This window comes from Bufo gargarizans, chromosome 1 (genome assembly GCF_014858855.1).
Source record: "Bufo gargarizans isolate SCDJY-AF-19 chromosome 1, ASM1485885v1, whole genome shotgun sequence".
NCBI classification, from domain to species: domain Eukaryota; kingdom Metazoa; phylum Chordata; class Amphibia; order Anura; family Bufonidae; genus Bufo; species Bufo gargarizans.
The window spans coordinates 40,651,866-40,677,115 of record NC_058080.1 but is presented as its reverse complement, the minus strand read 5'-3'; the positions used below and the strand labels follow the sequence as shown (position 1 = coordinate 40,677,115).

At 43.3% G+C, this 25,250-nt stretch overlaps 1 protein-coding gene across 2 annotated transcripts in view; it reads right to left on the bottom strand.

Moving 5' to 3' along the window:
• Positions 1-25,035, bottom strand: part of ST3GAL5 (ST3 beta-galactoside alpha-2,3-sialyltransferase 5) — a 155,119-nt gene extending 130,084 nt beyond the window's left edge. Inside the window, exon 1 of one of the 2 annotated variants that reach the window (XM_044295028.1) lies at positions 24,904-25,035. Coding sequence is in view for 1 of the 2 variants with exons in the window: in XM_044295068.1 (XP_044151003.1) it covers positions 24,904-24,905 (2 nt within the window). In the remaining variant the exon portion in view is untranslated. The remainder of the gene's footprint in view (positions 1-24,903) is intronic. The other variant, XM_044295068.1, reaches the window with a different exon arrangement.
• Between the last annotated feature and the right edge of the window lie 215 nt (positions 25,036-25,250).

Sequence of the window (25,250 nt, the reverse complement as noted above, 5' to 3'; positions counted from 1 at the left end):
GGAGGGCAAAGGTAAATAGCCTAAATGAGAGAAACTGCACGCACACAAGAGTAGGGCTTAATAAATGATCGGGGAGAGACTCTCCCATAGTTAGCAAGACCAAGACCCAGATCAAGGGTCTGCTCCCACAATGTGTGGGCGTGCAGAGTCACCCAAATCAAGCAAGCCCTTAGACCTGTAGAAACAACCTGACTTTCTCATATAAGCAAAACGCTGATCAATACATATTGGAAGCGTATTCGATCGTACTTAGTAACCCAACAATAAAACTGTTGTGAACACAAAGAATGGGGGGGGGAGGAAAGAGGGGGGGGGGGGGTTTGATGGGCATCTAAAAACTCTGTACCAGCAAGCTTACTGACTGACACCAAGAGGCTTGATATATAGGAGGAGGCTATGCTACCAGATTATGAGACAATGGCAGATTATAAGTATAACTAAAAGCTCTTAGCGATGTTTAGTGATCTAAGGTGGTTAGGAGCCCAAGATATCCAACTCATTGCGTTGGTAAGGAATCATGATGTCCCTCCCAGCTGTCCAGGGATGCCATATTTTGGCATATTTGTGGTGGGAGCGTAATTCCCAATGAGATAATTCTTCTAGTCTTGCTAATGCTTCAACTTTCCCTCTCCACCGAGATTGATGGAGTCTTGGTTGATTTCCAATTAGAGGCAATTAATATCCTAGCCGCTGCCAACAAAAACTCTCAGGAGGGATAATTTCAGATTTGTTAAAGGGTTGGGAATCAGAGTCAATAAGGCTATTCCCGGACAGCTAGGGAGCATATCCCCCCCCCCCTTAATGCAAGGATTTCTCTTATAATCTTAAAGACCAAGTCCCAAAAGACTTTAATTTTGGGGCATGACCACCATATGTGTAAAAATGATCCTTTTTCTGAAAGACATCTCCAGCATCTGTTCGAAGAATCTTCATACATTAGGCTCAGTCTTACTGGAGTTAGGTACCACCTAGTGAGGACTTTGTAGGCATTCTCTTGTATGGTTACACATCTGGATATACTCTTGGGCGTACTTAAGATGATCTGAATTTCTATATCTGAGAATTTTACTTCTAAATCTTTCTTCCATTCCCTTATGAAGTAGGGTGGGGAAGATATTTCCAATGACATTAGGTTTTTTGACACAGTGGAGATAATCTTAGCTGGATACAGTGATTGTGAAATAAGTTTTTCGAACCATGTTAGTGGGAGGGTGGCTTGACCTTTTGTTAGAATGGGGTTAATGACAGATTTCAGGCATGAGAATTGCAACTGATTGAAGTTTTTTAACTTAAATTTAGCTGCTACGGAGGAGAGATCCAGAAATATACCTTTCTTGTCCAGTAGTTCGTGGGGTGGAAGATTTGAATTACGCAATTGGGCGGGAAGGATAAGGGTCTATTCACACGTCCGTTGTTTCTTTCCTGATCTGTTCCGTTTTTTGCTGAACAGATCTGGACCCATTCATTTTCAATGGGTCCTGAAAAAAAAATCTGACATTTTTTTTCAGGACCCATTGAAAATAAATGGGTCCAGATCTGGTCCAGATCTGTTCAGCAAAAAACGGAACAGATCAGGAAAGAAACAACGGACGTGTGAATAGACCCTTAGAGAACTGTCATTGTTAAGGTGTCACGAGTGTGTCAAGAGCCACGCCTGACTCCGTTGTACCCGGGGTCAGGAGGTCGCAGCGGTTGGCTGCACGCTCTATGTAAGATAGGGATGTTTCCTTATTGTAGCTTTCTGGGTTTGCTTTGCAAACCCTTTTGTCTCACTCAGGGATCCGTAGCTCCTTCTCCTCAGCTGTTCCGTGTCCAGCACTCCCAATCCTCCTTATATTCCCCTCTCACACTTCTCTGGTTGCCAGATATAGAGCTTCCTGCCTGGACATCTATTCTGACCCACTGGAGCTGTGTTGCTGCGTTCTCCGATTGTTGCTTTAGAACGCTACCCTCCGGATCCCTGTTGGACCTTTGTGGACAGTTGTTGTCGTCCACCTGGGTGTTTGTGTTTGTCTGTCCTCTCCCTGGTGTTTCCCTCTTAGTGCAGTGGTGAGGACTAGCGATCCCACCGGCCCGTTCATTATCTAGGGTTCATTTCAGGGAAAGCCAGGGTTTAGGCACGTGATCGCCGCATGGGTGAGGAACCCGTCTAGGGACGTCAGGGCAGTCAGGTGCCAGCCGCAAGGAGAGTTAGGGGTCACCACCTTTCCCTCTCCCTTGGGCAGGACTTTCCCTTTTTCCTCCCTATGCGTGTTGCCGGTCATTACATAAGGTTAAGGCAGTCACTTATGAGTTCCTCTTATGTCTGGATTTTTCCAGATAGACAATGTAGCTGACGCTAGTAAATCTCTTGGAATTGGTTGTATTGTCTTATCTGGTTCTGATAATAATAAGGGTCTGATGGGGCAACCTACCAGTTTTTCTTCTAAAGGGATCCAGATTTTATGTGTTGGTTTCCTCAGTAAGTCAATGATTCTTTTGTTTTAATAGAAAAAAAAAAAAATGTAAACTTCGGAAAAAATTATTTTTTCTTTGCATCACCATATTCTTACCCACATAACTTTTTTAGTTTTATGTGTACAGAGCTGTGCGAGGGCTCATGTTTTGCAGGGTGATCTGTACTTTTCATTGATACCATTTTAGGGTGTGTATGACTTTGATCACTTTTTATAACATTTTTTTGTGGGAGATGAAGCAATCAAAAAAGGGCGAATTAGCCATTTTGACTTATTTCCGTTTCGGATACATATTCTTGTCTTAATAGTAAGGGCGTATTTGCACTCAGCGATATCCATGATGTTTGTTTAATTGTTTATGTACTTTTATTTTAAACTTTGGGGAAAGGCAAGGGATTAAAATTTTTATATTTAATTTTGTTTTCTATATTTTTAAAAACTTTTAGCTTTTTCTACACTTTTTTTTTTATAGTTCCCCTTTGGAGCAATGGACTGTATTAGAATTACACTGCCACAGGCAGGCTCTCCATAATGCGAGCAGGCAAAAATTTTAAAGTCCCGTCCACAGATGTATATGTACACGTGTCTGATAGGTGCAGGTGCTACCTCTGTGACCAGCACCTATCCTTAGAAGGGAGCCCGCAAAGTGATGGAAAGTACACCACGCATGCATGGCCATACGCCATTCTATAGGAGTGCCGAAAATAGCCAAGTGGCGCGCTCGGCTATTTTTGGAAGCCCTATAGAAGCAAATGAAGTGGTGGCCCCACTTGTGCCATGCACTTCTCTTTCATTTCAACAGGACTTAAGAAATTAATGATGGGCGGCTGCGCATACTTTGCAGGCTCCATTCTAAGGACAAGTGCAGGTCCCAGAGGTGGGATTGGGGGGCATATGCTAGCAATAAGCCACAATGTCCAAGATGGGGGAACCCCTATAAAGAGCGTCTGTCATCAGGATCAACCCAATTAAATCAGGGATAATGTCTGGTAGGGTTGATCCTGATGAGTAAAATAATAGCTTATTTACGTGTCTCTGTTGTGTACTTTTTAGGGGCAGTTGAGATGCCTAGCCCTGTCCGTCAATGGGACGGAGCATTGGCAGGGGGAGATGGCAGAAGAGCTTGGGCCCACCTATCAGTGCTCCCATTTACATATCGTGACGAAAGTGGCACATAAGGTATCATTTTACTTATCAGTAACATCATACCTGGTTTAATAGGGTTGATCCTGATGACAGACGCTCTTTAAAATCCTGAAATACCTAAAAAGGGCCACTTCCCTCAGACTATTGTTGATATTAATGACATAGCCTGAGGATAGGTCATCAAAATTTAATTCACGAGAAACCCCTATATATCCTCATGATTTATGAAGGTTGTATTTCCTGTATCCCCAATAAAAAAAAATTAAAAAAAAAAATGTACACACCCCAGGTGCCCTTTTATATATTGTATAATATAGTACACTGCTGATGGCCTATCCTAGAACAGGCCATCAATATGCGACTGCAGACATAAATAAATATAGGTAAGCCCATCCCTTGGCTAAGCACAAGCCCCCCCCCCCCCCCCCAGTTCTCCAAAAATAATAGAAGATATCAGCATTCATATGTGCTAGAAAAATGACTACAACGGCACTGCTAGAACTTCTCCATTGTGCGAGCCTTGTAACCATCAAACCCCGGCTGAGCTGCCTGACAGAAGCTTTACGATTGAGGACGAGAAGAGGAATCAAAAGCCCTGAGCATTATGAGTATAGGCTATTATAACCCAGACGTATCGGAGCTGAGGCTAACCCCCAAAGTATTTCATGAATACCACCAGCATTTCTCCCTATCCTAGATGATTTTTGAAGACATCTCAACTAAGGCTGGCCACATACTTAAGACAGCAGTGGATCAATATTCCTCCTGTTCAACAATGCTGAGCGTTCACATATTCTTATTAGGGAGAGGAGAATAAGCCACTGCCATACATGTAAGCGGGGTGTTCAATAAGTTATCTACCTGAATATGAAAACAAAAATGTTCTGAGATGCAATCCCACTTGACTTCAACACACAAATTCCACTTCACCTCCAGTGATCAGATGCCCTCAGAATAGAAGGAGACTTCTTGCTGCTGCAGGAACCCTTTTACTGCCTCTTTGACTGCCTTATCATCAGGAAACAGTTGTCCACACAGAAATTCCTTCAGGTTATGAAAGAGATAGTAATCACTGGGAGCCAGGTCTGGATTGATGGTTAACCTCCATGAAGCTGCATTCCCCGATAGCAGCTTTTGAGTTGCGAGACTTGTCTTGTTTCACAAAAATGTGCCAGCTCACAACTTCCCATTGCATTTTTCTTTGATTGCCTCACTTAATGCCGTCATTGTTGAAGAACAGGTGTCTCCAGTAGTCGTTGTCTTGTGACATGAATTCTAGTAATAAAACACCTTCTGTATCCCAAAAAAAACTGTTGCTATGATCTTTCCAGCTGACTGGCGAATGATACTGGAAACTGTGCCAACTGAAATGCCTAATTCGTAGGCCATAACACTGCTTTTGACCTGACTATCTTCTAAGTCATGGCCTCCACTTTTATGGTACATTTCCTCTGAAGATGCTTCAACAGGTCCCCCTGAACAAGGGTCAACTTCAATTGATTCCCTGCCCCATTTAAACTGCTTAGCTCAAAACTTTACTTAGTAGTAAAAGTGCATTATCACCATATATTGCAATCATCCTTTCATGGAGTTCTTTAGGCTTCTTTTCTTCCTTTGTAAGGAATTTAATCAGAACGAAGCTCCAAATCCCTCTCTTTCTTTCTCGACCTGCACTGTACTGCACTTGACATTCTGTCACTTCCAGTGCTTTCATAAGACTGAACTGCTGCAAGTTCAGCTCTCCAACACTGACAGAACATGATGGGGTAGATCACTTATTGAACACCCCTCATATGTTTAAATCCAAGATGCCCGACTTGTCCATGACAAAACAGAATATGAAGAAACTGCCAGCAAGATGGGAATCTGCTTTATATCTCCTGTAAACAGGACACAAAGATCTAAAAAGGCATCTAATGTTACTAGAGAGGGTCTGCAGACTAATATCTACCCTCCACGCCCAGATGAATGAGGAGGTAATTGTATACAAATCAGCTAAAATGCATGTGTAGACGCCTTTGTCGCCATGCAGTGCCACCTCTAACCGTTTCTGGAAATAAATCTTCAACGTCAAAGGGACCGAAACTTGTGGTTTAGTTGTTGCTGACCAACCATCAAAACGTGTTGGTGGCAGAGATTCCTCAAGGTTCATCATGTCTCATACAACTTGTACTCTGATGTCTTGCATTGATAAAACATGCATGCTCAGCTGAACTGATCTTCTATTAATCTTATGTCTATAGGTGACGGTACACAGGACAATCCAACCTGGTTAACCCCTGGTTAACGCATTTTTATGACAGTTATTAAGGGGCCCTAGGCCACCACCTTTTTAAATCAGAGTAGTGCAGTGAAGAGCAGGAGTTTGGCTCTCTCATTACAGCCGGGATCGGCAGAAGCACCGATCTCAGACGTTTAACCCCTTAGATAGCAACTGTGGCATCCAAGTGGTTTCAGAGGGAATGGGCTCCCTCTGTCAGCCAACAGCACCCACGCAAGTGAAATCATTGGGGTGCTGATGTCTATACAGGCAGATGGGTTCCAATGAAGGACCTCAGGTCTGCCTTATGTCTAAGCTCTATTAGGCTGTGCCAGAGGCTAATAGCTTGCCTACTGACAGCATAATACATTGTGCTACATAAGTGGCACAGTGTATTACATGAGCAATAAAAGGATCGCTGTCAGAGTCCCCTTGTGGTCTAATAAGTGGTTTAAAAAAAAATTACGTTTAATTTAAAAAATCTGCAAGTTACAAAAAATACACACCTTTTTTCCATTGAAAAAAATGTTTTCTCACTGGAAAACATTTTTTAAAAATAAACTTTTTGGGTATCGCTGCATCTGTTACGGCCCGCACGACACAATTGTGACATAATTTATCCCAGATATATGTACCCCAAAGTGATACCAATAAAAGGTGACAAGTCCAGGCGGAGCTTGGCCGCTGAAGCAAATGGCCGCCTAAATCTTGCTCTCCCAGCCTGGGATGCTCTACAGCGGCTCACAGCACTTCATTCCTGGCACTAAACCCCTCTAAAGGTGACCGCAAAGCGCCCAGCACTGGAGCACACCTGATCTGGCAAAGTTGGAGCTGATTTGGCCACTACACTGCCCGCTGCTCTGGGACGCCGCTAATCAGCACGCCGCTACTGTGTGCACGAATCCCAGGACTCCCGGCACCCCATCTCGCTTCAGCAGCGGAGAGCCCTCTGGAGCAGGAGGGTGAAGGGCAGCACTGCTGGTAAGCCTCACAGCCTCCCACCATCCTCCGCTTACCTCCTCCATGGATTAGAAGCAGAGCGGAGGTCCGATCATTCCACCCTGCAGGGAAGAAGCTCTTGCCGCCAGTGGCAGCCATATTGCCCATGTGCGCGGCAGGGACAGAACAATATAGCGGGCAAATTGATTCTGGCACCAGAAATAGCATAAGTGCCTTTCTTGGGGACACCCTGCACTGTCTGATCAAAGGGGACATCATTGGCCCACACAGAGAGCCCTTTTCTTTTAAAATAACATCATAAATATTCACAGCAAGCAGCTCAGTGTACGGAGCACAAGCTTGACAGAGGCTGTATCATCATAAGATTTGCCATGACCAAAAGAAGAGGTAAACCATCTGCTCCACGGAGATTAAATGATTTTTTGGGGGCTTCCACCTCACCTGTGCCCTCTCGGCCTGAATCTGTCTTTTCACCTTCTCGCCCTTCAAGCCCCTCACCCCACTCTAGGGGCTCATTAGATGAAGCTAATCAACCTCCTTCTGTGCACATAGCCATTAATAATATCTCAGATGCTGTGGAACCGGAGAAGCGTCGGTCGGATATGTTGCCTTCAGCTTCACCAAACAGCAAAGGTCCAGCCCAAAAAAAAAGAGTAATATACCGGACAGAGGAGGTGATTATAGTGAAATCATGCCTGAGTGTGACATCACAATTTCCATCATCCTCAACGCTAGTTACAGTAGATACCTTAAAGGACATGCTTATTGTCTTACAAAACGGGATCAACAAAAATGTATCCTCCCTTATCCATAAGGTCCAATCTAATGTAGCAGCCATAGAGGAGCGCACGGACCACCCAGAGCGCAAGATGACTGAACTCTCAAGCGCACACAATGAATTGGTGGACGCACACAATCTACTAGAAGAGGATGTCAAGTGGCTTAAAGCCAAAGCCATAGATGCTGAAAAAAGATCCTGCCGCAATAATATTAAAGTCAGAGGCATACCGGAGGAGGTGACGGCGCCTGAACTTATGTACTACCTCAAACAGCTCTTCTAAACTCTGGTGCCCTCTCTATCAGCTATGGATCTTACCCTGGATCGAGCGCGCAGATTCCCTAAACCTGAAGCAGCGCCAAGCAAAGCTCCAAGAGATGCCCTGGTGAGGGTGCACTTCTACCACATCAAAGAGCTTATTATGCATGAGGCCCGCAAATATGGCTCCTTCCCATCGCCTTACACTGCAATATCTTTATACCCTGACCTGTCTGCGGATACGCTTCAAGCCAGAAGGGACTTTCTTCCAATCACGAAGCTACTAAGGGAAAAGGACATTAAATACTGTTGGGGTTTACCCATCAAACTTCTAGTTTCACGGAATGGAACGTCTACATCCATATCATCAGTGGTAAAAGGCATGTCCATCTTGAGAAAGTTGAATATTTTACCCAGCGGAGCTTCATCTCCTCGCGAGTCACTGACGGTTGCTGCCGACTGGACAACGGTCACCACTTGAGACTGTCACAGTACTCTAATAATGGTTTAGACTGTATCTCATTCTTGAAGGTCTACAGCTCATATATACTGAGCATCATTAAGGTCTAAATATGTCTCCCCCCCTATAAGCTACAGTACACACGGTTCTTGTACCATAGAAGTTATGGTTACACAAGTTGGTATTTATGTTCATATTATGTTGAATGTTCTCTTTGGTGTTCACTGTTTATGTTTGTTATAGGAGATTCAGGCATTGCATACCTCTATAACCTTTTAAAATGTGAAACATATTGTGCTGCTGTGCAGTTAAATCTATATAGTTTAAATCGTTGAACCATTCGTATATTCTATATTTAGTCATATGCTCCCATCTAGTGGTCATTTTTGGTATTGCATTTGTTTTTCTGTGATATTTGTCATTCATTTCATTGCTCCACCCCTTCTTCTGTGTACATCACTTCCTGTATATTCATTCTGCTCCAGGGATTCAACAGGTACGCATGTATTCTCATGCAAGCTTGCAAAAGCATCATCTTTTGACTGCACAATACAAGAATCCATCTGTTCTGCTGTACTCTGTTATCTGGCTTACAGAATAAACTCGGTGTAGGTGAGTTCAAGCTATCTGATAAGGATTGTCCGCAGTGATTATATCTGCTTATACAGGCCAGGCATAGAGGTCTCACTAGGGATAAATCGCTATTAAAACAATCAGAGTCAGAATAGTCAAAAGATGCATAGAATTCCTAGAGCCTGCTGTGTACATGTGTGTGCCTAATCTGCAATCAAGCTCAGTGCCATCCGCCATCTTGTGAAAGTACATGGTCGCACAAGCTCACTGCACTTCAAGTCAATGTTCAAAACTGTTTCTCTACATTGCACTTTGTTACCTCATCTGTCTAAATTGCTACTCGTTTTCTTAAAGAGACAGTACAATTTTTTCGCAAAACCATAAAAAAAAAAAAATTATCTAGACAAGGCTCCGAACACTCTTATGGCTGAACCAACGCGGATACATCATGCTTCTGAATCGGCAGACGTACAGGGAGCAGATTCTGCAGATATTACCGAAGAGAGTGTTAGACCCAAAAGTACAATTAAACCAACACAGAAACTCTGAGAAAACTATGAAGCCACTAGAGATGAGCTCTCCAGTAATCTCTCAGACCTCTGGGACAGAACCTCACACTGCATGTCAGTTTTGTCACACTCTAATGATCAACCAGCTGAAAGAAGAGAGACTCTATAAATCACCTATTTGCTGTGTATGTACGAAACCAGCAGCTGTCTGCAAAATACTCATCCTTAATGCAGGACTCTAATATAGAGGATTCTGCAGCAGAATTGACTAGGACCGATGCACTGAACCAACAAAAGGATCTCGCAGTGCAAAATGCTAAGCTTAAGGCAGAACTCTGCATTACTCAACTGCAGGAGACCAGATCTCACAGATCCACCACAACCAAGCGCACTGCACCTTCTTTCAGATCCTCTTATTCCAGAAGATCGACATTAAGCAACAAGTTAATAGAGACCCGCGCTGATGCCAAATCAAAAAAGGCACAAAGCTCCTTTACCAGAAAGCAAGCAGAGATGGAAGCTCAAATGGCAGCTCAACAAGCCGAGATAGCAGCTCATCAATCCAAGATGGAAGCTCAAAGCAAAGGCTGATTCAAAAATAAAGATTCTGCAAATGGAAGGGGAGTAAGCAGCTTCCATAGCAAGGCTGAAAGTCCTTGAACAAGCAATGGGACAAAGTACTAATTTAGACTGCCTTATCCCAGTAGCACTGGAAGATTCAGCTGAACGCACCAGTGTATACGTTCTAAAGCATAACATGTGCAAAGATTCAGAGTTATCTCCTGTACCTCCTACTAACAACACTGTTCTGACTCTTAACGCAGAGACCTCTCAGCTCTATATGTCTGAGCCTCCTCAAGTCTACAACGCAAGTACATCTATGCAGCAAACCGGGTCAACTCATGTCAACAACAAGGTGACTTCCGGTGATAAGCCACAGCTCAAACTAAGGCCAGCACAAGTATAGTTAAGTATAGAAAACGAACGTGACTTAAAAAAATACCTTTAATAGTAGAGTAATGGGTATTGGTACGGCGGTACCTAATAACCAACAATATGTGATATAATCCTCCAAGGGAGATGTATAAATAATATGGCAACGGGAAAAGGATTAGTCAAGAAGAGAGGATGATCAGGGGACCACAGGGGATACTATCCCTGTAATACCCTAGTCTATCCTCAGCTCAGGGTTACCCCCTAGTGGTGGAGGTTCCCTGTCCCCGTGCCTACTCCTAGAATATCCCTGTTAAAACCTAGGCCTCTAGGCCAGTCTCTAAGGCCAGCACAAGCCTTAGAGACTACACCACAGTTAAACGCTCATGCAACATTATTTTACCCTGGTAAACCTCACCCTACATTACCAGAGAACTTTCACACACAAGGGGTTCCACAAGTTACTTTGATACCAAGGAGTGAGACCAGACATGAATGACTTTGCCAGATACATGGTATGCCGTGAACTCATTAACACAAGCCTATCAAGGTTTGACAACTGTCTAGAGAGCTACAGGGCCTGGAGATCAACCTTCAAGGCTACTATTGCCGATCTCAAACTTACTGCTAAAGAAGAACTTGATTTTCTCATAAAGTGGCTGGGACCAGAATCTGCAGGTCGCGTTAAAAGACTCAGAACAGTACATGTTGACCACCCAGATGCATGTCTTGTTGCCGCATGGGCAGCTCTGAAGCCATAGAAAGCACTCTATTCAAGAGACTACAAAACTTCCCAAAAATAGGGAACAAAGACTATCGCAAGCTCCAAGTTCTAAGTGACCTCCTCATGGAGCTAGAGTTGGCAAAGACTGACCCACATCTACCTGGACTAAGCTTCCTGAACACTGCTCATGGTATCAACCAAGTGGTGTCTAAACTGCCATACGGCCTACAAGAGAAATGGGCACAACAGGGCTCAAGATACAAAAAGAGACTATAATGTATCCTTTCCTCCATTCTCATATTTATGCAGGTTCATCAGTGATCAAGCCTGGATGAGAAACTATTTCAGCTTCAGTAAACCTAACCTGCCTGCTTCATCCTCCCCATCATCAAGGTATGATAACATAGCAACTAAACGTAGAGACTTAAAATTAAGCTATATCTGTTAAAAGGACAGACATCTCACCCTCCACAACCTCACCTACTGATCAGGGCGTTGTGGATGACAGAGATAAAGACCCTAATCGTCAGTGTCCTATTCACAAGAAGCCTAACCCTCTTAAGAAATGTTGTGGGCAAAGACTTTAAAAAAGCGCAGGGAGATTCTCCGAAAACTTGGCATATGCTACAAGTGCTGTGCTTCTTATAGCCATTTTGCTAAAGACTGTAAAGTTGTCATCAAGTGCACAGAATGTGGTCGTGACAGACATGTTACAGCCATGCATCCTACTCCACTTCCAGACAACCCACAACAGCTTCCTTCCTCCACTCCCGTCTCAAATGATGGCGGGGAGCAACAAGGTCATGCTCCAACCAAAGATAATGTCTCTTCTTCATATACAGAAGTCTGTGGAGAAGGCAACGACCACAAATGCTGTGCCAAGATATGCCTAGTCAAGATATACCCAAGGGGTCATCCTGAGAAAGCTGTTTGGATGTATGCCATAATAGATGAACAGAGCAACAGATTCCTGGTTAAGCCTAAATTCTTTGATATCTTTGGCATAGAGGGTCACGCAACACCATATACTCTCAGAACCTGTTCTGGTCGTGTAGAGACCTTTGGCAGAAGGGTTGATTGATTCATGGTTTCTCACATCAACAAGAAAGAGGGCATACCCCTACCAACGTTAGTCGAGTGCGACCAGATACCAGACGAAAGGGAAGAGATTCCCACTTCAGAAGCTGCGTATCAACATCCTCATTTAAGGCACCTTGTTGATGAGATTCCTGCAATGGACAAGAATGCTGAAATCTTAGTCCTGTTAGGAAGGGACATTCTCAGAGTACATAAAGAACGCGATCAGTGCGATGGGCCTGACAACGCCCCTTATGCACAAAAACTCGACCTAGGCTGGGTAATAGTGGGCGATGTATGCTTGGACAGGATGTGTACGTCATCTGAGATCCACTTCTTCAAAACTTACGTGTTGGGAAACGGACGTGCATCCCACTTCAAACGGTGCCCTCACCATTATGAAGTAAAGGAGAAGCTTCTTGACATCATCCAAGTACCTGATGTTACTCCTGTCCTTTGTGATGACAACCTAGGTACCACAGTGTTTTGTACTACAAGTGAGGACAACAAAATAGCCTTGTCGGTTGAAGACAGAGAATTCATCATAATAATGGATAAGGAATTATTTCTGGATGAGTCTAACAGCTGGGTTGCACCATTACCTCTTCGTGCTACAAGGGCCAAACTCCCAACCAATCGTGAACAGGCTTTATCCAGATTCAACTCACTTCAACGAACACTAAGGAACAGGCCTGGAATGAAGGACCATTTCATCGCCTTTATTATGAAAAGGATCTTTGACAATGATCACGCCGAACCAGCGCCACCACTTCAAAGACACGATGAGTACTGGTATCTACCTTTCTTTGGAGTGTATCATCCACGTAAGCCAAAACAAATAGCAGAATATACAAATCAGTGCTACAGTCCTAACCTCAGTATCTGAGGAAAGGGATTTAGGGGTCATTATTTCAGAAGACTTAAAGGTAGGCAGACAATGTCATAGAGCAGCAGGAGATGCTAGCAGAATGCTTGGGTGTATAGGGAGAGGCATTACCAGTAGAAAGAGGGAGGTGCTCATGCTGCTCTACAGAGCACTAGTGAGACCTCATTTGGAGTATTGTTCGCAGTACTGGAGACCATATCTCCAGAAGGATATTGATACTTTGGAGAGAGTTCAGAGAAGAGCTACTAAACTGGTACATGGATTGCAGGATAAAACTTACCAGGAAAGATTAAAGGACCTTAACGTGTATAGCTTGGAAGAAAGACGAGACAGAGGGGATATGATAAAAACGTTTAAATACATAAAGGGAATCAACAAGGTAAAAGAGGAGAGAATATTTAAAAGAAGAAAAACTGCTACAAGAGGACATTGTTTTAAATTAGAGGGGCAAAGGTTTAAAAGTAATATCAGGAAGTATTACTTTACTGAGAGAGTAGTGGAGGCATGGAATAGCCTTCCTGCAGAAGTGGTAGCTGCAAATACAGTGGAGGAGTTTAAGCATGCATGGGATAGGCATAAGGCCATCCTTCATATAAGATAGGGCCAAGGACTATCCATAGTATTTAGTATACAGGGAGTGCAGAATTATTAGGCAAGTTGTATTTTTGAGGATTAATTTTATTATTGAACAACAACCATGTTCTCAATAAACCCAAAAAACTCATTAATATCAAAGCTGAATATTTTTGGAAGTAGTTTTTAGTTTGTTTTTAGTTTTAGCTATTTTAGGGGGATATCTGTGTGTACAGGTGACTATTACTGTGCATAATTATTAGGAAACTTAACAAAAAACAAATATATACCCATTTCAATTATTTATTTTTACCAGTGAAACCAATATAACATCTCAACATTCACAAATATACATTTCTGACATTCAAAAACAAAAACAAATCAGTGACCAATATAGCCACCTTTCTTTGCAAGGACACTCAAAAGCCTGCCATCCATGGATTCTGTCAGTGTTTTGATCTGTTCACTATCAACATTGCGTGCAGCAGCAACCACAGCCTCCCAGTCACTGTTCAGAGAGGTGTACTGTTTTCCCTCCTTGTAAATCTCACATTTGATGATGGACCACAGGTTCTCAATGGGGTTCAGATCAGGTGAACAAGGAGGCCATGTCATTAGATTTTCTTCTTTTATACCCTTTCTTGCCAGCCACGCTGTGGAGTACTTGAGGACGCGTGTGATGGAGCATTGTCCTGCATGAAAATCATGTTTTTCTTGAAGGATGCAGACTTCTTCCTGTACCACTGCTTGAAGAAGGTGTCTTCCAGAAACTGGCAGTAGGACTGGGAGTTGAGCTTGACTCCATCCTCAACCCGAAAAGGCCCCACAAGCTCATCTTTGATGATACCAGCCCAAACCAGTACTCCACCTCCACCTTGCTGGCGTCTGAGTCGGACTGGAGCTCTCTGCCCTTTACCAATCCAGCCACGGGCCCATCCATCTGGCCCATCAAGACTCACTCTCATTTCATCAGTCCATAAAACCTTAGAAAAATCAGTCTTGAGATATTTCTTGGCCCAGTCTTGACGTTTCAGCTTGTGTGTCTTGTTCAGTGGTGGTCGTCTTTCAGCCTTTCTTACCTTGGCCATGTCTCTGAGTATTGCACACCTTGTGCTCTTGGGCACTCCAGTGATGTTGCAGCTCTGAAATATGGCCAAACTGGTGGCAAGTGGCATCTTGGCAGCTGCACGCTTGACTTTTCTCAGTTCATGGGCAGTTATTTTGTGCCTTGGTTTTTCCACACGCTTCTTGCGACCCTGTTGACTATTTTGCATGAAACGCTTGATTGTTCGATGATCACGCTTCAGAAGCTTTGCAATTTTAAGAGTGCTGCATCCCTCTGCAAGATATCTCACTATTTTTGACTTTTCTGAGCCTGTCAAGTCCTTCTTTTGACCCATTTTGCCAAAGGAAAGGAAGTTGCCTAATAATTATGCACACCTGATATATGGTGTTGATGTCATTAGACCACACCCCTTCTCATTACAGAGATGCACATCACCTAATATGCTTAATTGGTAGTAGGCTTTCGAGCCTATACAGCTTGGAGTAAGACAACATGCATAAAGAGGATGATGTGGTCAAAATACTCATTTGCCTAATAATTCTGCACTCCCTGTATTGGGCAGACTAGATGGGCCAAATGGTTCTCATCTGCCAACAGATTCTACATTCTCTTTATGTTTTTCAGGTCCTCGGACATCAAGCAAATTGCACTGTTGTTTATTTGCAATCATATAACTACTGTTATGGTTTAAATAGTGACATTTTCAATGCCAGACAGAGAGTGTGCTGCTACACAGTTAAATCTATATAGTTTAATTTGTTGAACCATTCATATATTCTATATTTAATCATATGCTCCCATCTAGTGGTCGTTTTTGGTATTGCATTTGTTTTTCTGTTCTATCTGTGATATTTGTCATTCAATTCTCCACCCCTTCTTCTGTGTACATCACTTCCTGTATATTCATCCTGCTCCAGGCATTTGCACAAGGTACACATGTATTCTCATGCAAGCTTGCAAAAGCATCATCTTTTGACCGAACAACACCGGACAATACCAGAATCCATCTGTTTCTTCTGTACTCTTATCTGGCTTACAGAATAAAGCAACTTACACGGATAAACTCGGTGTTGGCGAGTTCAAGCTATCTGATAAGGATTGTCCGCAGTGATTATATTTGCTTATACAGGCCAGGCATAGCGGTCTCACTAGGAATAAATCGCTATTACAACAATCTGAGTCAGAATACACTGTTTATATTTGTTATAGGCGATTCTGGCATTGCATACCTCTATTACCTTTTAAAATGTTAAACATATGGACACTCCCTTGTGGAGCGAGGGCATGGCCGCTCACATAATTTATTATGGTATTGTCAATAGCATCGCTGAATGTTAAGGGCCTAAACAGCCCTTACAAACGTAGCATGGTCTGGAGGGAAGCCAAATTACTTGGGTGCAAGATACTCTTTTTACAAGAAACTCATTTCCACAAACTTAAAACTAAATTTACTAATAAATTGTTTTCGGACATCTTTTTATCATCATGCCCCACGAAACATAAGGGAGTGGCCATAGCCATTAAAAATACAGTGGCCTTCTCCTTGCATGACACTATCGTAGATCCTCAGGGACGTTATCTGGGACTAATCTGCGATGTTAATAATGTTACATATACCTTTTTTAACGTTTACATTCCCAACAGGCATCATATGCGATTCTGGGCGTCTCTCTTGCCCAAGATAAGGTCAGCGAGCAAGGGACTTTTGATACTGCTTGGGGACTTTAACACCATTCTGGATGCTCATCTAGATACCACTGCCCCTGGGAGACGCCTACCACCGCTAGCAGCTTCTCTGGCCGAGGAGAGTTACTATGATATGTGGCGGTGTCAGCATGGAGGTGAGAGAGACTACACGCTCTTTTCCTCACCCTGTCAATCTTACTCGAGGATTGACTTATTTTTAGTCAACAAAATTTCACTCCTTCAAGCAGGTTCCACTAGTATCAAAACTATCACTTGGTCCGACCATGCCCCGATAACTCTCACCGTACTAGAGCAGTTCTCATCCCCCTTACCATCTCAATGGCGTCTAAACGACTCGATACTGAACCACCCAGACTATAAGGACAAACTGAGGAATGACTTGTCCTCATAATTTGACCTGAATAACACCCCAGATATAGATCTCATCTATCCAGAGTCTAGAATCTCGAAATTAAAATACCGTCACACCCACATAATCCATAGCTCTGGGTAAGCTCAGACGTCGGCTACAAACATTATTAGCAACCCAACACAAATGTATTTTTAAGAGATTCAAACTACAATGTTACACGCAAAATAATAAAGCGGGTGCCTTTTTAGCCAAAAGACTCAAACAACTCTCAGCCGCATTTATTAGATAAAAATGGCAAAAAATAATTGACCCCAGACAGATTGCGAACCAATTCAAAATATATTAAGAATCCCTTTACAACTTGAAGGATGATAACCAAACTCCATACCCCACTAAAGAGTCCATAGATTCCTTCCTTACCTCTATCCATTTGCCCAAAATTATCACAAGAGCAACTGGAGCTTTTATCATCACCTATCACGGATGTAGAAGTAATAACAACAGCAATTAAATCACTCCCATTGAATAAAGCGCCAGGCCCGGATGGATACACTAACACATACTGTAAACACTTCTCCCCTAATCTTGTACAGACACTAGCCAAGGCTTTTAATAAGGCAGCAACTGATGGTAAATTTCCATCAGAAATGCTCATGTTGTCACTCTACCTAAACCAACTTGCCCAGCGAATTTCCGCCCTATTTCACTTCTGAATGCTGATGTAAAAATGTATGCAAAGATACTATCGACGCGTTTGTTGAACTTTATCCCGCTACTAATCCATCCTGATCAAGTGGGTTTCGTCGCAGGCAGACAGGCACCTGATGGCACGAGAAGGTTTATTAATTTGATTCAGATTGTTAAAAAATCCTGAACGCCTTCCCTGTTCTTGGCCTTAGACGCAGAGAAGGCGTTCGATCGAGTATACTGGGGTTTCTTGGCAGCTACCCTAGACAAATTCGGCTTTGAAGGTTTTATCAAAATCGGCCATTCTCGCCCTTTACCCATCTCTGTCCGCCCTAGTGTACACGTCTGGCTTCTTATCGGATAGATTCTCCATAGCCAATGGAACCAGACATGGATGTCCCCTTTCCCCCCATTATCTTTGCCCTGGTGATGGAGCCCTTTGCAGAAACCATACGCCGATCATCTACTATTTCAGGCATCACAGTAGACGGGATCTCCCATACTCTGGGACTCTATGCCGACGACGTCATACTGTCACTCTCCAGGCCAGAGATCTCTCTCCCAGGGGTACAAAAGGTGATTGATGTGTTCCAAAGTGTTTCTTACGACAAACTTAACCTGTAGGCATGGATCCTGCGATAAAGGCTAAATGAATCTCCCAATACTCATTTAACTGGCAAGAGAAAGGCTTTACTTATTTGGGGACAACCCTAACCAGCTCCAGTAAAGACCTTTACTCAGCTAATTATCAAACCTTATTGACAAAAATTTCCTCCATGATAGGACGGTTCTCTCAACCACTTATCTCTTGGGCTTGTAGAGTAGCTATCAATAAAATGATGATGCTCCCAATTATATGTTTTTCGTACAGTAGTAATCCCAGTTCCGGTATCATACTTTCAGTCCCTACATAGGTTGCTCGCTGACTTTGTATGGGCGGGGAGAAAACCCAGAATTTGCTTCTCTACAATGTCTAGACCCTGGGCTAAGGGAGGAATGGGCATACCAGACGTGAAGAAATACTATTGGGCGACTATACTCACACAAATGAAAGATTGGTGGTTAAACACCAAAAGATAAAAGATGGGTGCATCTAGAACTGATTGCTTATGGACGCCCCCTCATTGCAGGAATTTATATGGATCCCAAGAGTATGACAAGAATCCAGTCACCTTTGCAGAGTGTGAAAGCTTCTGAATCAGACATGCCTTATCTAGACCAAATATACCCACTTTCAGATTCCCGGCTCAAATTCGGGATTTCCTCTCATCCTTAAATACGGCTGTTAAGGGTATGTCTTTTTTTTATAGCATATTATCCTCCCCAGATATAACAGAGAAACCTCCATTTGTGCTTAAATGGGAGCGGAAATTGGGAACAACACACACTGTAGATGACTGGTACGCTGATTTTCCTATAGTGAAACAAGTGTCAAAGCGAGCTGCTCATTGCGAGACAGTCCTTAAGATTCTCCTACACTGGTATCCAACACCAGCACATATACACAAAATCAGTCCTTCATATTCATCTCAATGTTGGAGAAATTGCAGGCACGTTGGTACATCCAAACATGTGTGGTGGGACTGCCCTGTGGTATCCACCTTCTGGAAAGCTGTTTTTCTCCTCCTCCGCTCTCTTAGGCCCCTTTCACACGGGTGGCTGTGCACATGAGCGGTGATTTTCACGCATCACTTGTGCGTTGCGTGAAAACTGCAGCAAGCTCTTTTTTGTGCGTTTTTCACGGCCCAATAGAAGTGAATGGGGCTGCGTGAAAAGTGCAGATGGGGTGCGGTTTTCACGCACGGTTGCTAGGAGATGATCGGGATGGGGACCTGATCATTATTATTTTCCCTTATAACATGGTTATAAGGGAAAATAATAGCATTCTTAATACAGAATGCATAGTACAATAGGGCTGGAGGGGTTAAAAAAAAATATAATAATTTAACTCACCTCATCCACTTGTTCGCGCAGCCCTGCTTCTCTTCTGCCTTCTTCTTTGCTGTCCAGGAGGAAAAGAACCTGTGGTGACGTCATTGCGCTCATCACATAGTCCATCACATGATCCATCACCATGGTGATGGATCATGTGATGAGCGCAGTGACGTCACCACAGGTCCTTTTCCTCAAAGAAGAAGAAGAGAAGAGAAGCCGGGCTGCGCGAACAAGTGGATGGGGTGAGTAAAATTATTATTATATTTTTTTAACCCCTCCAGCGCTATTGTACTAAGCATTCTGTATTAAGAATGCTATTATTTTCCCTTATAACCATGTTATAAGGGAAAATAATACAATCTACACAACACCTAACCCAAACCCGAACTTCTGTGCAGAAGTCCGGGTTCGGGTACCAAACATGCCGATTTTTCTCACGCGCGTGCAAAATGCATTAAAATGTTTTACACTCACGCAGAAAAATCCCGCATTTTCCCGCGACGCACCCGCATCTTATCCGGCCCAAATCCATGACGCCCGTGTGAAAGAGGCCTTACGGGGAGTGAAATCCCTATGGCACCGTCACTGGCTTTATGCTTTGCAGGACTAGCTGACTTGCCGCCGCATATAAGATACTAGCAGCCAGAGCAATGATTACAAAATCTGGGAAATCCAGCGCGCCTCTGACGCTACATGAACTGATCTCCACTGTTCATGCAGCCTTTGACTTAGAGAAATTATTTGCAATTAGAACACACTCGTGGGATAAACTAGCCCCAAAATGGGACATATGGGTTACATTTTCAGACTCGCAAGCATCCTCCAGATGAGATAACATATTCTCTGTTCCGACCATGTTGTCATGTTTAAATAAGGGTTGTGGATTATGCAACAAGCCTCACTTTGAATCGCCCGATTTTGTTTTTATTTTATTCTTATTATTAGTTTTCTTTATTTTTTTATTTTTTATTATTCTAACTATTTTTAACTACATCTAATTATATGTATTTCTCTCTGATGAGCCCTGCGTGGATATTACAAGTTCCTAACATATGCTATGTAATCTTGTTTTTCTGTTTTATTATTGTGCCTATCATTAAAAACTCAATTGATAAAAAAAAAAAGTCCAACTGCTAAAATTTAGCCCTCGCACGTGGTCATGCGCGTGTGAAGGACATGCACATGTGGTGGCTTCCCTCCTTACCATGTGTTGGACTTCTTGTGGTGAACATGGAGTAGTTTCCCCTGCTGCAGGCTACAATTGGGCTGGAGGAGTGGACTGAAGATACAAGCTAAGGATATAAGTATATGTGATGGATGGTGGTGCTAACTCTAACTCTTAAAGGGCATCTGTCAGCAGTTTTGTCCCTAGGACACTGGCTGACCTGTTACATGTGCACTTGGCAGCTGAAGGCATCTGTGTTGGTCCCATGTTCATATGTGCCCGCACTGCTGAGAAAAATGAAGTTTTATTATATGCAAATTAGCCTGTAGGTGTAACAGCAACGCCCCCGTTGCTCCTAGAGGCTCATTTGCATATAATAAAACTTCATTTTTCTCAGCAGTGCGGGCACATATGAACATGGGACCAACACAGATGCCTTCAGCTGCCAAGCGCACGTGTAACAGGTCAGCCAGTGTCATAGGTACAAAACTGCTGACAGATGTTCTTTAAAAGGTTTCTCCAAGAGGCAGCGTGCTGCGGCATGCTTTGAAAGGATCTTGTGCTGTGTTCTGTGTATAACATATACTGAAGCTGGCGTGTCGCTGTAAAGCTTCGAAAGGGATTTTAAGGTCAGGGTCACACGTGACTTAATAGCTGAGGACTTGCTGTTGTGAATTTACGCAGCGTTGTACAGCACCAGCAAAGTGGAGGAGAATTTCAGAATTCAAAGTGCGCCGTCTGCATCTTTTGCGGCCCATTGAAAAAAAAAAAGCAAACGATGCGGATCAAAAATACAGTTGTGTGCATGGGGCCTTAGAAGTAGAACTTTCTGCTGCCTGAGGCGAAAACTAAAAAACGTTGGCCCTCCTTCCCCAATGCCAATTTCTTAACCTAACCCCTTCGCCACAATAAAAGCGCTCATTGACCATGGCCCTTCCGCTGCCCGCCTCTTGCCCCTAGTTGGTGCTGCCTGAGGCGATCGCCTCACCTGGCCTCATTGGTGGTGCACCCCTGGCAGAAATACCACTCATTTTACGGAAATTCACCTGCCCACGTTGCAGAATACCCTTCGTTTTTCCGTGCAGATTCCTGTGCGGAAAAAACGCAGCGTAGTACAGTCCCAGCAAAGTGGATGAGAGTACACAAATCTCATGGACACTTTACTGATTGTTTCCACGCGGAAATTGACCTGCCGTGTGGATTTCCAAATCCGCAGCATGTTTGCGGTTTTTGCTGCGGATTTCACCCTTTTCCAAAGGATTTTGGTGCGAATATGTTAAAAAAAAAGCACATAAATGTGTGCAGCTCTTTGTGCATCACCAGCTTCGTGTGCAGGAGCCCTAAAAAGGCGCACCTACATAAATAGCCCTAAAACAAAAAAAAAAAAACAACACACACGAGTCTTAACCCGTAGGATACCAGCGCCGTACATGTACGGCACTCTGATCGGGCGGGCGCAGGAGCTGCGTCAGCCCGATCAGCTGCAGGGGTCCAGCAGTCACTTTTCGATCACAAATGGGGTGTTTCTGTAAACTACAGAATCAGGGCAATAAATATTGAGTTTTGTTTGGCTGTTAACCCTTGCTTTGTTACTGGGGGAAAAAAATTGATTAAAATGGAAAATCTGCCAAAAAAGTGAAATTCGGAAATTTCCTCTACATTTTCCTTTAATTCTTGTGGAACACCTAAAGGGTTAACAAAGTTTGTAAAATCAGTTTTGAATAACTTGAGGCGTGTAGTTCCTAAAATGGGGTCATTTTTGGGTGGTTTCTATTATGTAAGCTGGTCCTTAAAAAGTGGGTTTTGGAAATTTTCTGAAAAACTTCAAGATTTGCTCCCAAACTTTTAAGCCTTCTAACGTCCCCAAAAAGAGAAATGTAATTTACAAAATGCTCCAAACATGAAGTAGACATATGAGGAATGTAAAGTAATAACTATTTTAGGAGGTATCACTATCTGTTTTAAAAGCAGAGAAATTGAAATGTCAAAAGTTATGAATTTTTCCAATATTTTTGTAAATTTTTTATTTTTTTTAAATAAAAATGAAAAATATTGACTGAAATTTACCACAGTCACGAGAAAACATTCTCAGAATGGCTTTGATAAGTAAATCCGTTCCAAAGTTATTACCACATAAGGGTCCATTCACACGTCCGCAAAATGGGTCCGCATCCGTTCCGCAATTTTGCGGACCCATTCATTTTCAATGGGGCTGGAATGTGCTGTCCGCATCCGCATTTGCAAATCCGCATCCGTGCTTCCGTTTCTGCAAAAAAAAAAAAAAAAAAAAAAGAACATGTCCTATTCTTGTCTGCAATTGCGGACAAGATTAGGCATTTTCTATTATAGTGCCGGCGATGTGCGGTCCGCAAATGGCGGAATGCACATTGCCAGTGTTTTGCGGATCCGCAAAACACTTACGGACGTGTGAATGGACCCTAAAGTGACACATGTCAGATTTGCAAAAAATCGGCCTGAGATTTAAGGTGAAAAGTGGCTCGGTAGTGAAGGGGTTAAGAGACAACAAAAAAGGCGCGCCTTTATTAGTAAATGTGCGTAATACAACTGGCCTGTCTAAACCAGGCAGAATCAGTCTACGGTCTCATGCACACGACCGTGGTTTTCGTCCGCATCCAGTCAGCATTTTTTTAGATCGGATATGGACTCATTCAGTTTAATGGGACAGCGTACTGTCCGCATCCGTATATCCGTAACGCGACCCCGCAAAAAAATAATAATAATAGAACATGTCCTATTCTTGTCTGTTTTGTGCACAGGGATAGGACAGCTCTACAGCAGGCAGAATGCGGAACGCACACGGTCGGTATCCGTGTTTTGAGGATGGCAAAAACGGCTACGGTCATGTGCGTGAGCCCTAAGGCAGGCGCAAATCACGATAATAAATGACCCCCCCACAGTGATCTATGGAAGCAGCACCCAACTGCTATAAGTACAAAACAAAGGTGAAACGCTCTGCAAAGCTCTAGCTGCTTCTCCTGCAGATGTAGCAGAGCTGAAATAGTCAATGAACTCCATAAGGGCTCGTTCACACCTGCGTATAATGTTATGCACAAGCAAGATTGATCTTTTTCTTTTACAATTTGTTCCATTTTTGAGCAGTATTTGTTTTTTTTAAAGTGTAAACTATTTATTTGGGGGGATTTTATTTGCCGTTTTTTGCAATGTTGGAGATATACACGTGGTAAAAAACGGAGGGATCTGTGCAATCATGGAACATGTGTTACAGATCCACTGAGAGGGGTTGTATATAGAGATGAGCGAACTTCTGTTTTAAGTTCGGCGTCTAAAGTTCGGGGGCGGGTTAGCGGAGAATCCCGATCTGGAACCGGATATGGATTCCGACTTCCGTTGTGGTCCGTGGTAGCGGAATCAATAATGGCCGATTATTGATTCCGCTACCACGGACCACAACGGAAGTCGGAATCCATATCCGGTTCCAGATCGGGATTCTCCGCTAACCCGCCCCCGAACTTTAGACGCCGAACTTAAAACAGAAGTTCGCTCATCTCTAGTTGTATATAGTGCTGAGCGAACTTGTGTTTCAAGTTCGGCGTCTAAAGTTCGGGTTATCGAAGAATCGCGTTATGGATTCCGCTGCCACGAACCTTAACAGAATTTAGAATCCACAACGGGATTCTTCGATAACCCGAACTTTAGACGCCGAACTTACAAAACAAGTTCGTTCAACACTAGTTATATATGAAAAAAATTAATAATAAAAAAAAAAATTATAAAAAAAAAGGCATATAACAATAAAAAAAACTGCTGTAATACACAAGTGTGAATAAGCCTCTACAGCGGAGAGCACTGCGCGTGCGTGACCACCTCCCGGGGTCCCCGTCTACACCCATCAGGCACTTATGATCTATCCTGTGTTTGGACTACTCAACCTGCAGTCCTATGTAAGATCCCAGATAATAAACAGTGGTATCGCAACGAGTTGCGCCACACTGCAAACCCAGCTCTGCATACGTCCAAAACCAAAGCTCAAATCGAACACGTGTCATTCATTTTTCTGCTACTTTATCACGCTGCAGATTTTGCAACCACAAAGATCTGGACAGAAAATCCCCCGTGAAGATCCCCCTAGAGATGAATTTGCAGTATGGTACTTTATGGCACACGGTAACGCTGCTTTTCCCTTAGATCTGACATAACACAGCTAAACCTAAATGATAAAATGAAAAAAATATATATATAAAATAATGCATTCAACAAACTCAGCTCTGCTGCATCTCTATATTGTAGCTAAACAATGCTCCATACAAAAACACCATCCAACCAGACCCAGGCATGGGAGGTGGAGACCACCCCAACCCATGCAACACTGAGAAAGTAAACTTTTCAGAGGGGAGAAGAGACCACCAGGACACTTACATGGACGAGGGGGCCGGGAGCCTCTTCCAGGGTCACATCCACATGTCAGGACAACTTGGGAAAGTCACAGCAGATCCACAGAGGAAGAAGAGTCACATCCCAGGAAACATGCAGCTCTCTGGTCACACAGGGGGGGAGGGGATGTGTGAGGGGGGAGGAGATATGGGGGGGGGGGAGGAATCCTGGACAGTCTGTAAAATTAGGCAACTTTTTTCCTGTGTCCGTTAGAATTCTGTCTTTTTGGCTGGTGGTAGTTGGTTAGATTATTTTGGTGGTAATTCTCATCATTTTACAGCTCCCAGTAACTGCTGGTAACGAGGATCAGCAACCTCCGGCACTCCAGGTGT